Below are 15,401 nucleotides of genomic sequence, written 5' to 3'. Positions count from 1 at the left end.
ACCCTAAAAACTGTTTTTTCATTGAGAATGGCGTTGATTTCAATCAGATTCTGAGGATCATGATCAAACATGAGATCTTCAATAGGGGTGAGGAGTTGGTCTTTGAAACTGGAGATACTAGCAGACACATTCTCGGGGAAGTCTTCTGGTCGAGTCACTAGACGCTGAATGACCTCTTCTTCTAACTCACCACTGTCTTCGTCAAAGGCAGTGTACTGTAACAAATAAAACAAACACCATTTACTTCATACGCAAAAATATTTGAATATATAGTTATGTTTATAAATTTGTCGACGCAGTATAATGGAAAGGGTGACGGATAAGAAAAAAAACAGTTGCAAAATTTCACCAATTTTCCAAAATTTTCAGATTTACTCGCCAAATTGCTTACAAATTGGTTTTTTATATGTCAAAACCCAACGGTTGGGGGACTAAACTTTTTTCTCGAAGGGATGATATTGTGAAGACACTTTTTAGCCCCCGAAGATAAGTTGGGTCCCTATTTTGATGGGAGAAAAAGCTGACGAAAAACAGCAATCCTAATGATAGAAAAACTATTTTTGGTGGAGAAAATGAGGTTAGTAAAGGCATTCAACTTGTTCTGCATCCTTCCAATATCCCACACCCAATCACACTAGATAGATAGTATGCAAAAACCCGTCCAAAATCTATGAATTTTTTCTCATTAGTAAACTCTCGAATAAGAAAATGGGGGTCATCGTATTGTTACAAAACTATTAGGCAAATAGCTAAAAAAAATTTTAAAATGAATTTTTATAAGTAGTATCTTCCGAAAATCTTTCAAAAGATACAGCCCTCCCGTTTGATTAAAAATAACTTTTTATGAATTTGTATTTTTTTCACAAATTACATATAAAAATATTTTCCCCATTTTGACTGCAAAAAAGGACATCTTTTATGCTCAGTGTTGGCTTTTAAAAATGATTATCACGGTTAAAAGTGGCAAAAAACGAAATCGCTGCCCAAAAATTTTAAGATTTTTCCAGATTTTGTTCACAACAGATACATTTTCCCTACATGAGATTCAGAACCACAGAAATTATTTTACTCAATCTTACAAATTCAGATAAAATGGTTCCCGGGGTAAAAAAAACAATTTGACAAACTGACACAATGTAAAACAACTACTTATTTTTTTATTATTCTATCATTTGTTTTTAAAACAAAGAATCAATATTTTTGTCTCGCTATCAATCAATCTATGTACTGAGTCCCATGATCTCATCTTTGCAATTTTTAGTCTCTCGCTCATCATTGCCGACAGAAACAAACTTCAGAAACAAGTATTTTATCATTTATTTTTTAAAATAAAACCCCACCGACAGCTTCTTGAACTACATTTTTTTGACCATTCCATTCTTTTTGTTGAAGGAATTTCCGGGAATTTTAGGCACATTCCTTCGTTAACATCATCTTTTTGAAAAATAAGGTCTTAAAAATTGAGCTTTTCCGTTATTTTTCAAAACTCTATGTAAACTAGAATCCTTAGCTTGTTTGAGCATACAGTTTGCACCCATCTGATTGTATTTTTCCCAAAACGTAATTGATCACATGTCCGAACTCGAATTTGTTCTGCTTTTTGTCAAGAAATCTAGTTCAATTTCTTCAAGGAACCCGTACAATGCCTTCGCTGGAAATGCGTTGATAGTTCAATTTCTTCAAGGAACCCGTACAATGCCTTCGCTGGAAATGCGTTGAATTTGTTACTTTTTTGTTATCGTTTATATGCATACTGTCTCCTAGATCTTGATTTAAAGCTGAGTTGCTTTTGCTTTCTGTCAATGAAAATCGGAGTTTCAAAATCTCGTTTAAAACTTCAAGATTTCGCGTATTTCTTCCAGTTTTAGAGCAAATCAAACGATTTGAGCAAAAATAACGGTTAAAGAGCACAAATTATTCTGTACGTAGCTTTTTGGTACCATAGTGTATAACACACGAAACATAATATGCTTTGTATTTGTACGTTATGCTTCCTCCAGTTACAGAGAACGTGTCATTACATAGAAAATCACCATGTAAAAATAATGCACGTAAGTCTGGGGGTGCAAATAATATGCACCCACTAAGCGGGGGGGGGGGGGGGGGCACAAACAGAAAAGATCCCAAATTTCTTTGTAGATTACGAGCCTCATCCTCCTCCTCGACGGGTGTTTGTTCCTCTTCTTCCTCCTCATTCGCTTCCTCCTCCTCCCCACCCTCCTCTGCCTCCCCCTCCAAAGAGTCCCCCCTCTTCTTTCCCTCCCCTTTCTCAGGGGCGTACTTGTCCTAAACACCAAACATTGATTAAAGATTGCACACAAATACTAAATAGATAACTGACTTATTTTTCAACAATACTCCAGCAAACATTGGTTGGAAATAGAAACAAATTTTTTTAACTCAAGCATCTGTTTTTAAAGGTTCCAGATTCGTTAGAGTTAGCAATGATATCAACAATGTTCAAACAATATAGAGCACAGCAGTTTGCCCTAGTTTAAGTAACATCCCTATTTGCACTATTTTCTGATCAAAGAAAAGCTCGGATAAAATACGAAAATGGAAGTGAAGAAGTGAAGAATGGTCTCTTGAAAGGAGAGATACCTTAGGATATGAAATGTTAGTCATAGGGTCCACTTTGTTGCCACTGCGTCTGTTGACCAGGTCCATGTCTGGAATGCGCAGATTGATAATAACATCTGGCTTGAGAGTCAAGTTCTTGAGCATGTTCATCTGGTCAGAGTAGGACATGTACTCCTCGCTTAGACAAGGGAAACCGTCCAAGATGTAGCCTGAAATGATTTCAAACAATCAATACACATTTCAATGATCAACAATTAGTATTTTTAAACGTATTTCTGATTTCACTGCTAAAACTTAACCCAATGGTTATAATTTAACTTCACCTATTCAAAAAATGAGTTTGAGGTGATTGTAATGACACATAGACAGAAGTGCTGAGTCAGAAAAAAAGAACATTTAATTATATTTTGAGTGTGATTGACCCCAAATGATCATTACACAGGAATTATCTCTCACTCGCCTGTCTAAAAGAACTCATAACCTAGATTGGCTAAGTTACGCCACGAAACAGGCAGTGAATTCATTAATTCCGTTAAAAAACAATAAATTCATGGATTTTTACAAAATTTGTCATTTTACTTGGAATTTCAAACAGCACAAGAGGCAAAAATAATTTTTTACAATCACTGTAAAACCATAAACAGGCAGTCGGAATTAAGTTCTTCTGTATAGAAAAGAAATAGGATCTATATGTGCGCTTCCGGATAATCTTCCAGCCCCATCCCATTAAAAAAGGAATTTGTTTCATAAGAAAAATGTATACGGATATATAAATTCAATATAGTTATTCACAGGGAAACGCTGATCATCATAGATCAGAAAATCACTGCAGATTTTTCCGAAAAACAACTAGATCGCTATATTTGTGAAACAATTAAAATGATGTTCAATTTTTTCTCGCATAATTTCTTTCAGTCGCTGTCTTAAAATTTGAAAAACTCGAACAAAACTCATAATAATATACCTGGTTTAATCGAAACAAAACAAGGAGGCTCGGTACGCACATGATGTTCCAACCACGCTCATCCACATTCTTGAATAAATTGGCTACCAAATGATGACAAGATAGAAAACTTTCAAAAACATACACAAAAACCAATGGAAGGAAATAATGCCACGCTAGAGGGCAAATAAAAGTTGTTGATAATAGGACAACTACTAAGGACAATAATAAAAATCAAACATTATTTGCGACCAATACTCGATGTCTATAATAAAAAAAATCATAATAAAATCAAACTCGCAACAGAAAAAAGTTAAACAAAACAATTAAACATATACTTCATAGGAAATGATATGATATGGGACCTGACTTCAACAAGACTGGTTAACAGGTCGACAGAAAAGAGCAAAGAAGTTCAAAACTAAGTCTTTTTTTTAAAACAATTAATTTCACAGTTTTTAATGTCATTAGATATCAACTGAAATCACTAAAATGTTCATTTATATCTCAATTGGAATCAATTGAGACATTTCATTATCGTTTGTTCAATTGAGCAAAATTTCAAAGCCAATGGGACCAACTATAGGACAACTATTGTTATAAATTGAAAAGAAAACAAACCTTTAAAAAGTACAAACATATAAAAATCTCGAACATTTTAAGAAATCTTGAAGTAACACTAGTAACAAAGCCGAGAAGCAAACGTTTGAAGCTAAATCCGTTAAAAAGATTAAACCATGTTTCATTAGAAACAGTCTGTGACCTGTGCCTACAGAGACTGAGCTACATACCGACCAAAAAACCAGTTAAAAAAGACGAAGCTCAAAAACCCAGGTATGGCTTTGAAAACATTTTTTTCAAAAGTCATAACAAACGTAGGATTTCAACAAAAAAAGCGATGAATTAGGTTGCAACACCTCGGGAAACCAATTGGGACATTTAAAAATGAGACTAAGTCACAACCCCACAAAATAACAACAAATACATAAAGAAGCCAAAACTTCAAATAATTTTACATCACACTGGTCAAGGCACTATAATTATAAGAAGTTACCTGCAATAAATCTAAATCATCACTTTTTATTCATCTTAACATCAACGAGTCTTTCTTATAAAAAGACTACGTAGACACGACAAAAAAACCCAAAAATTGAACAGCATAGAAATCTCGAAAACTTTTTGTGAAACTAAATGGTCGAAGCAATCAGTCACAACGTTTAACCCAGCGCTAAACAAGGCTTGAATCGACAAAATTAAATGATACTTCTAATTAGTGGTCAAGGCACTATAATTATAAAAAGTTACCTGCAATAAATCTAAATCATCACTTTTTATTCATCTTAACATCAACGAGTCTTCCTTATAAAAAGACTACCTAGACATGACAAAAAAAGAAACCCAAAAATTGAACAGTATAGAAATCTCGAAAACTTTTTGTGAAACTAAATGGCCGAAGCAATCAGTCACAACGTTCAACCCAGCGCTAAACAAAGCTTGAATCGACAAAATTAAATGAAACTTCTAATTAGTGAGACTGAGTTACATGCCGACGAAAATGAAAGCAAGAAGAAGACAGGTGAAAAAAATCCTTTTTTTAAAATTTAATTTGAAAGTCATTAAAACAAACAGCAGCTGTAAACTGAAACCTTTAAACACATTTGAACAAGTTGTGCGTTCTGGAATACCAATTTTGATCCATACTTAGTAGGTATTATGTTTACAACAACAAAAAAAGACGAACATAGGCAAAAAACAAAAAAACCATAAAACTTTGCGAGATAACTGTGTCTCTTACCAAAAAGCATAAACTATTCAACAAAAACAGTTAACATATCCAGATACGCCTTTTTTCGACGCCGCTCTTTTTCCATACTATGCTTTCCTTCAATTGCTCTAGTCAAGAATGTGATAATTCGACAAGGAAACAAAATGAACTCCTAAAATATGCAATTAAGCTAAAAAATAAAAAAAAAATGGCAACGCGTAGTTTCAAAACATAGAAACCAATAGTTGAACATGAAACGTTACCAACATTAATTTAAAACTCACAGCAAAATCAGTTTCCGCCTGTTTTTACTGAGACTGCGCTCGAAGTTGCGAGAAATAAGATAAAATAGTGGCAACGTTCAAAAAATCACTGATATTTTCTTAAAAACAAATATATTTAGACATAACAGACATTAGAAAACAACTGAAACAGTTTTTAGGTTCAATATACCTCCTGGAAAACTAACTGGATCTTTGATTTGGGACACTAAGTTATTGGGCTACAAAAATTAACAAATGGAAGCAAAAATCAAGAAGTCCACGAAATTTTTACGAAAACATTTGGTCAGAGCCATAAAAGCCATGAGCTAGACTGTGAAATAATAATAAAATCTCGTAGGGCCTCTTTTACTGTATACAGTATCTGTCATTAACTGAGCCCTGATCTGAAATTCTTTTCAGAAATTTGCATAAAAAACATTTACACAGCGGAAATATTTTGAAAAAAGTTCGCGTCCCTTTAAAATCTAAAAACTTTTTTTTCATCCTAATGATCCATGTTGAAATCAAAATCAGCCCAGATTTTGCTGAGCGTCTAACAAAACACTCAATTGTTTAGGTCAGTTGTTAAGTGGTTGCTAAATAGATTAATTTTTAAAAAAATTTTTTCAGTTTGTCAAAAATAAATAACGCATTTTGTATAACTATCGAGTTTAAATTTGCAAAAAAACGGCAAAACTATAATTCCAGCAGACTTCTTAAGCCAGCGGGAGTACAAATAGCTCTTTTTCATGCTTCAGAAGGATATGGCTGCAATTTTAAGGTGCATACTTCCAGCAAAATTAAAACAAGTATGCTAAAAAAAGGCAAATGTGGTCTAGTTTTTGACGAAAGTCTGAATTTTGAATAACTTAGCATTAATTCTAGCCAAAACACTCGGATTGAACTGTTCATCAACCTTCCACTATCCTTAGAGACGAAATCAATAAAACTACAGTTAACAATTTTAACATATTTTAGAAAAACTTGGTCAAAAATACCGAAAATGTGAATAAAACAATCTCAATTACCTCAATATTCAAAAAACTTTAAACCACGATAGCTCACTATAAAAAACGAAAAATCTTTTTCATTCCGTATTCTACGCTGGAGAGGCTTTCTAATGATACCACTCACAACTCTCTACGATGATTATATCGATCGGCCAAAATTGTCTGAACAAAAAAAGCCCAGTTGAGTATATAGTTCCTCCCCCACTCAAGTGGGTCGGAACAACAAGTTACAATAAAAAAAATAGTCTTCAGAGACATAAGGAGAATAAAGTGAAAACTTTCCTTATGTTATGCTGAATTGCGTCATGCTTTTAAAACCCTTTTCAATCGATGTTCTACATGCATTCAGGCTCGATCAAAATAGGAAAAAACGGCACGAGTGACTAAATCATAATTCTGCAGCTGATAAAATGAATGAGAAGAAAAGAAAACAAAATCAGGCGTTGTTCGGATAAGAGGTTAACTCATAGTACCTCTTCTGTAAATAAGAATTTGATCAAAGTTGAAAACGAAACGTTAAAAGCAAACAGTTAAAACCATTTTCAATTCATGGCAAAAAATCCCCAAAATCAATTACTGATAAACAAACCTTTTAAGAAAACTGTTAGCAAAAAATTTCAAGAGAATTTCATTTTCTCACAGAAGTTGAAAACACTTTTTTGAAAGATCCATCTATTAGCATCTATCTATCCATCAAAAAGGTTTTTGCTTTTCTTTCTTATTTGTATAGCGCAAAGCACAACAATCGAATAAAACGAAGAAATAGTATTAACTTTTGAAATTGTTTAAACTTCGAATTATTAAAACTTCCAATTTTTCAAACGTTTAAAAATCTTTTTCCAATGCTTTTTTAGTCATGACAGGATAATTCATTTTTTTAGAAATGCAAAAGTTATACGCGGGAAAGAAACTATCAGTCGAAATTAAGTGGTCTTACGGCGTGATAAAGCAAGTAAGGAGGTTCGAAAAACTTAGGCCTCAGTTTTTCTCAAAAATTAAAAAGTCGATAATGATTATTCGAGAACTGATCGCGAAACCCAGCAACTATTAAACTAAAAACCGAAAAACGTTGCAAAAGGATATCCTTCATAAGTGGAGCATAGGGACATAGCAATAAAAAAATTCGAATAAATTTGAATTTTTGAAATATTTTCTCACTCAACTTTTTGGAGAACATTAGAACTTTTTGGAGCGGGATCTTTAAAAAACACTGAAATTGTCCAATTCCAACTGATTCAAAAAATCAAAGATCGTATATATTAAATCTTTTGAATAATAGATAACATTTATTTTCTTTTGTTTTCTGTACTTCTGTATTATGTCTTTTGTTTTCTAAAAAATCTTTGTCGGAAAATAGAATTTTCAGAACTTGTTTGAAAATTTCTGAAAGCACATTTCTTTCAAAAGCTTTCACTTGATATCTAACTTATTGAATACCCTTGTTTGAGAAACTTTGAAACAATCTGATTGTTATAGAAGGCTAAAACATATATATGTATGTGAAAAGTAAAATGACAAGAAAGGTGAAGAACATTTGAGAATGTTTTTATCCTAACTATCTCCTCGCGAATTAAAAAAAACTAGAACGTCTTTTCAAACAATGCATTCAGTTTTTCAACAGCTTTCGAATGATACTTTTTTTAATCTGTCCGCAAAAGATATCCATCAGCCAAAATCCTCCTAACAAATGTATAAATTTCCTAACCCCCTAATAAATCTGGAAGGTTGGAACAAAGACAAAAAATATGAAATTGAAAAAATAACAGTTTTATGTCAAAACACGTTATCAAAGCATTGCATGCAAAAAGCAAAGAATTTTAATTAAACGAAAAAAACTCACAAAATTCGCGACTTATTAGAAACATATGCTGTCCTTTTGGGCAAAAAAGCTCTAACAGCAACCACAGATTGACCCGCAATAGTTTCAGTAATCCAATTTACTCTCAAACTGGTCAAAATATTCAAAACACAAGAGAACTGTTTCGGATAAAAAATAACATTAAAACTGACATTCAACTCACATCATTCAGCTTTTCATATTGACGATGCTCTACGAGTAAGAGCAAGACTTTCAAAGCCACACTAATTTCTTGATAAGTATGCGAAGAGTTACCACTACGGGAACCATAAGCTCCGGCAAATTAAAAAAAAAATTGAAATTAAGAATTAAAATATACTCAGATTTTCCCATTATTTTACTCAACGTCAAAATACCTAATGTGCCAATAAACAAAACAATTATACCACCGAAGATTAATTCTGATCTTAGCGTTTAGTTATTATAAATTAGAAATTCGCATTACATTTTTTATCACAATTAACCGGTTAATTTCCTCATCGTCGTCTGAGATAGTTTCATATAGTTATTACACTTACTTTCACCTAACCTTATAGATTCAAAGTTTCAGAAATAGTGAACGTGAACAGAATGCAGGTTGAAATTATAAAATTTTCATAAACCATTGATAAAATTGATTTTAACAAGCGTGTTATAAACTGGAAGGAAGAAAACTTGATAGGCCGATTTGATGAGATAAAAGAGGATATTCGCACAAAAGGACACAGCTTAGTCAATTTAACCATGTAGACCTTGACTAATGGATTTTTTGTGAAATTGATGAAAAAATTGGTACCGAGCTGTAATCCCTGTGATATATAATTTTTCTTGTTTTCCACAAAACAACTTTCAGTTTAATCTGTTTTCTGAGGGCATGCTTCAGAATTACAGCGATCATGGCCCTCAGTTACAATTTTTTTCTAGCTGAGGTGACAAAGAAATGAACGCGAAGTCCACATATGCCATATGTGGTCTTTATGTTAAAAATAGCAAGTAAAAGTCCAAATTTTCCCAATAAAAATAATAATTTCTGAAAAATTTTTGAATCCATGAGGCCAAAAGGATCGAAATCTGAAACAGCCGAAAACTCTGAAACCTGCTCCAGTCAGTAACTAAAAAAAATTTTGTCTACATTTCATTTTTAAAACTATTTGCATTTAACAAATAGCAGATCTTTTCCGTTTTTGCCCCCCCCCCACCAATTTTATTTGCACCCCCTCCCCCAAACGGACGTGCCATATTTTTACATAATGATTTACTATGTAATGATGCTCTGTAACTGGTAGGGGGCACAAACGGAAAAGATTCTAAAAAGCATACACAAAACTTTATCCGCAAGGAATTTATAACCAATAAAACTTTTTTCTAGACAGTGCTTGCCAAAGTGAATTTGCTAATTATGAAGCTCTGGAACTCTAACAGAATTTTTATGTCTAGGATTACACATAAAAATTACACGAAGTCTTTTTTCACACCGAAAAAAGTTGTTTTTTTTTCCTCAAGAAGTTGTTAGATAGTTTTTTTCTTACCATAATGATTGCACTCTGGAGACTTGAGTCTCTCCTCGATTATTTGGATCACAAGTTCGTCATTCACAATCTCGCCTCTCTGCAGTATCTGCTGTGCCTAAATAAACCTCAAAATTAATTCGACTCAAAGCTGAAACAGTTTTGATGTAAAGTCTGCTATGAAATGAAAACTTAAGGAAGCGTTATTTCTGTTCAAATCTATTCTGTTCCCCGATCACAGGCTTGTGATCCCCCCTCTCTCCCTTCCCCATTCCCACAATTTTGCGTTCTTTTTTACACAGTAACGTACTATATAAGAACATGTACATTTTCAATGGGTTCATAGACGTTTTTTTTCGGGGGGGGGGGGGGGGTATCTATCTTTTTGTTTGGCAGTGCTTGATATTTGTAAACAATGGTAAAGTAGCAGTAGTAGTTATCGGGGTCCATATTTATCCAGATCTTTTGAACTCGAAGGTGGGAATAAATACCAAATAAGATGGAAAATAAGGAAACGGCGGAAACGGAACACTAGCCTTGTTTCCCAGAGTTGTGCTTTGCTGAATAGCCTGTTCCAGACAGTCACTCGGAGTTATCAGCTGACATTTCCAGAAATTCGCCAGTTTGCGAGCAACAGATGTCTTTCCAGATCCTGGTTTCCCGAGAACCAAAAAACAGGTGGGTTTCGCCAACAAAACCTTCAAATCTGCCTGTAAACAAAAAGAATTTTGGTTGTCGATAATCATTTATCTGATAACGGTATCGGTACAAGTGACCGATTATCTTCATTTTTGTCTCAAAGAAGGGCTTTACAAAATAATAGTCAATGATGATAAATGACGTTTTGATTTTCACGGAACAAACAAATTCATACGAAAAAACTTATTTTTTGTTTGTTCACTGCCATTCATGACCTAAAAATTAAGTATAATAAAGAGACGTAAGATTATGAAAAGTTGTCCCCAAATTTCTCGAAAAACTGAGAAGTATATGCGAGATCTGTTTGTTTTTGTTCAACCAAAAATCAATTTTTGGATGTTATTACAGATCAATCTGTGTAGTATCGTTTTTAATCTCCGTGTTTAGGCTGATCTTGCATGACAATTTTTCGAGTACTCCTCTTTTTTGAAAAAATATGAGAAATAGAATATTTCAGTCATTTCAAACTTCTTGTAATTTTTTCTTGCTTTTAAAGACTTTTATCCTCATTTATCATCAGGTCATGGAGTTCGTGGTACAGAGATAGATAATGGAAGTATAGAAAGCCTGATCAGACGGTCTTTGTATTCTGACCGGTTCGTTCGTAAAATCCAATTCGTTGCTTATATTTGTATGCTTTCCACTTTTCTTAGATCTGTCTCGCTTGCTTTCTACAGAATTGCACCGTACGAAATGATAAGAAACATGTAGTTCCCATAAATAGTTTTCTCGGATTGTCAGCTGGTTCCAGTTGCTATATATCTTTTGATAGCAAAAAAGGATCCGATGGGCTTTCACATCTCTTGTCTGCATTTGCGATCCAATCAATTGCTATGTTTGTCATTACAATCCAATCAATCTGCTATGTTAGGACCGTTGCTGATAGTTTAGTGCATTACAACACATAATTTGCAAGCGGGACTGAAAGACTGGGGACCGAGACAGAATAGGTTCTTTTTGTCCATAATTTTTGAACTTTTACTGACTATCTTAAGGAACTTTGAGGCTTTTAATTTCTGTGAGAAAATAATCACATTTTTTGATAGATCATTACAGTGCTATTTTAATTTTAACTGCGGAGTTCTTTCTGTTTAGTCGTTTTGTACACGGCAACCTTCAATAAATGCTGTATCAAAATTAAATAAGGATAGATTGAGAGGACGCGGTCAATAATATATCCCGCAGAAATCTTGAAGAATAATCGGTCCCTTGTTAATTGGTCTTTTGCAAATTCTTTGATCCTTGCAATAAAAAAGCAAAAATCTGTCGTCGATATCATTGTATATAAACGTTGAGTTAAGTTTATGCTCCACGAAATCTCGTCCTTTTCAAATTTTTTATCTTTGTCCCTGATAAAGACCAGGAGTCACTCCTTCTAGTGTAAAAAAAGAGCACAACAAACAATGCGACAAGCTAAGGGTGAGGATCCTGCTCCCCAAAACCCGGGGAACTAATGGATCTATTCTGTTTCGGCCCCCCCAACTTAGTGGGCATAAATCTTTTATGAACCCCAGGCGCACGTGCTATCTTCTTACATAGTAACGTGCTACATAACAACATACAATTTGTAACGGGGGAGGGGTCATAAAAAACACTGGGGGGGGGGGGGGGGGCGAAAGAGAATAGATCGACCTAATATTGAAACTAAATTTGTATCATTTCTACATATAATTTCAGTGTCAACTGGGTAAAAAATCCTGTAAATAAACTAACCAAGTCGTCATCAAATGGGTCAATGCTATCAAAATCTTTCTCCGTCTGTTCCGTACCAAACTTCGTTTTCGTACTCAAATGAACGTAAGCTTTATCAATATCCTCCATATCCTCAGTGTCACTGAGTCCAATATCAGAGCTGCTTTCAACTAATTCGGGCTCATCGTTAGGAGCGTTATCTTGATTTTCAACCTCTCCTTCTTCCTCCTCTTCTTCCTCACCAACTTCAACTTCCTCATTCATCTCCTCCTTTTCGTTAGTCTCGGGATCTTCACTGCTTTCCATCATATAACTGAAAAAAGAAGTATGAAGCAAAAACGACGAATCATTTTTGTTGCGATCAAATACTGATTGCAGGTACTCTAAAACGTTTCTTGAAATTGTTAAGTTTCAATTACGAGATCAAAAAGGGATCTTTTCCGTTTGTGCCCACTAAGCTGGGGGGGGGGGGGGGGGGGCACAAACGGAAAAGATCCTCAAAAAGTATGGTCCCAACAAAATTACAAAAATATTATCGATGATTTCCGATGAGATTGCACTTAATTTGGAACATATTTTTGCTGTTCGGTTATGTGGCCGTTGTAATGATATTTGAGCTTTGATGAGATTTCTATCTTTAAATTTATCACAGTATTCCGCTGTTTCTGCAATTTGAATATCCTCAAATTAGGTGCCAAGAGACCCAAAAATAAGACTGTAAAAAAGCTTAATTTCGGTTTCAAAATAGCTGGAATTTTACACCTAATAAGGGGTAATTTTTACACATTATGGATTGCTATTTTAATCCCAAAAATTAATAATTATGTGCGGCAGAACGTAACAGTGAAACAATCGAATCAGATCTAAGATGCTCAAACAATATGAGATTTGAGTACGATCAAAAGAGTGAAGCACCGGCATTCAGTTAACAATTAATTCCATTCAATTAAATTTTGTAGAACTTGCATCTAAAACTCGCAAGCATGCATAATTCAACCTAACAAACAAACAATCTCCTATCAACTTACACCATTTGTTGGCACATTTGCAGCAAAATTTCTATCAGGAGCTAAGAAAAACTATAGTTATACTGATTTTGATAATGGATATCGTCTAGCTGCAAAAAATCCTTCATAACTCATTTTTTCTAATGTTATAATACATATTGTTATACACTACATGACTCAAAATACGCCAAGATCAACAATTTTATTTCTTAGCATGATTTATCAAATCCAATCCTTAATCAATCGAAAATCTCACAAAAAAAATTGAGAAAGAATCTTTTTGCTAAAAAACAAAATGCAGTGAACATATTCTAAATTATCAGTCCTCAAGGCGCAAATGCCGGCGAATAAAGGCTATCAAGTAACGGTAGAATGTCAAAATGACTGCGGAATGTGGACTGATATTCGCGTGCACACTCTTGAAATGAAAGCACAAACGGAATTGTTAGATTTCACTTGCGGTTTCTGTGCAGCCAAAGAAATAAAGAAGCTGAAGAAGCAAATAGAAAGTTACGAGAAGGCCTCGGAAAAACTAGAAGTAACCCAGTCATTAGATAAGATAAAAGAAACAAACCAGTCCAGCTCTAATGCAGTCCCATCGAAGCTGAGCTTCGCCCAAGTTGTCAGCGGCGTAAACCAAGAACAGTTTGAACAGAAAAAGCGCTCAAAGAACCTGGTTCTCCTCGGGACTAAGCCAGACAGCGAGAACACTGAAGCATCTGACAATCCTCTTGTTTCTGAAATTGCCGAGTCCCTGAAAGTAAACGTGAAATTTGAATGCCAAAGAATTGGCAAACAAAATACAGAAGGCAAACAGCTGCTTCGAATAAAGTGCGAGACAGAAAAAATGAAATGGGACCTTCCAAAGAAAGCGAAGAGCTTGAACGAAAATGAACGATTCAAGTACGTATTTATACAACCCGATCTAACAAAAACCGAACAAGAAAATAGAAAAAAAATGGTGGCAGAATTAAAAGAGAAAAGACTGCTGAATCCTTCCACCAAGTACAAAATTAAAGTCAATCAAATCGTTGAAAACAGAGGATCGTGACTAACAATTTGTTTATGGAACGTAGAAACTCTCAGTGTAAATTCAGTCGAAATACCTGGTTTTACATGCTTCTGCACAAAGGCAATAAAAAGCGGGAAGGGGCGGCCGCAAAGCGGCTTAGCAATTGCACTGAGTAAACAATTAAGAATTACATGCAATGTTCTCCATCAGAACAATAAATTATTAGCATTGCAGATCAAAGAAATCAGCCTAATTATAATTGTAGCATATTTTCCGCCAAAAACAGATCTAGAGACAATATATCAAGCACTTACCGAAGCTTTTCAATGCTGTCAAGGCAAAGCACGTATGGTCCTGGGCGGCGACTTCAATTGCAGACTTGACTCATCCGAAAGAGGCAACTCACTTTGCGAATTTTTAATTAACTGGAATCTTCATTGTGTTAACGATATTAAAGAGGTAACGTACGAAATTCAGTACGGTAAAAGCGTTATCGAATTATTTTTCGTAAGCAAGGAACTCCTAGAACATTTTAACGAGATAAAGATCAACAATTCATTGTAAACAAAGCACAAGCCGGTTTCTTGCTTCTTTGATCTAAAACACAGACAAGATATAGCTGAAAGCAGAAAGAAGCAAATACGTAAATTTGATATTGAACAATTGAACGAACGAATGAAAAGCGTTCAAAATCCACACGATAGCAACGCATTGGACACATCGTATGACGAATTCGCCAAAGCTATTCAAGAATCGGCAACCGTTATGCATGAAAGAAAATCACCAAAATGGTTCAAAAGATAACTGTACATATTGCTTAAGCAGCTGAAAGCTGGATACAGACAGAGACATAAAGCAGATTCTGATTACTTTAAAATGAAAAGAGCCTTTAAGAAACTTTGCAGAAAACACAAAATGATGCATGAAATAGATCCCGAAAGTTTCATAATCAAAAAAGCGGAATCGGAAAGGCGAGAATTTCGGACAATTTTGAAATCAAAGAAAGTTTTAACAAAAGTATCTGGAATTACAATTCCAGTTTGCGAATCATATTTCGAAGGTCTATTTAAAGCTGAGGGCGAAAT

General features: G+C 34.3%; 1 protein-coding gene across 1 annotated transcript in view; it reads right to left on the bottom strand.

The window, feature by feature from the left end:
• LOC142345145 (adenylate kinase 9-like) overlaps positions 1-13,430 on the bottom strand; it is a 142,622-nt gene extending 129,192 nt beyond the window's left edge. The window contains exons 1-7 of the mRNA XM_075397234.1: positions 13,326-13,430; positions 12,319-12,610; positions 10,443-10,616; positions 9,928-10,024; positions 2,602-2,789; positions 2,149-2,286; positions 3-215 (exon numbers count right to left, since the gene is read on the bottom strand). Of these exons, the coding sequence (XP_075253349.1) occupies positions 3-215; positions 2,149-2,286; positions 2,602-2,789; positions 9,928-10,024; positions 10,443-10,616; positions 12,319-12,610; positions 13,326-13,330 (1,107 nt within the window). The 5' untranslated portion in view covers positions 13,331-13,430. The remainder of the gene's footprint in view (positions 1-2; positions 216-2,148; positions 2,287-2,601; positions 2,790-9,927; positions 10,025-10,442; positions 10,617-12,318; positions 12,611-13,325) is intronic.
• Between the last annotated feature and the right edge of the window lie 1,971 nt (positions 13,431-15,401).

Source organism: Convolutriloba macropyga, chromosome 8, assembly GCF_964194025.1.
Source record: "Convolutriloba macropyga chromosome 8, txConMacr16.3, whole genome shotgun sequence".
Lineage (NCBI taxonomy): Eukaryota > Metazoa > Xenacoelomorpha > Acoela > Convolutidae > Convolutriloba > Convolutriloba macropyga.
This window is presented reverse-complemented; position numbering and strand designations above follow the sequence as displayed.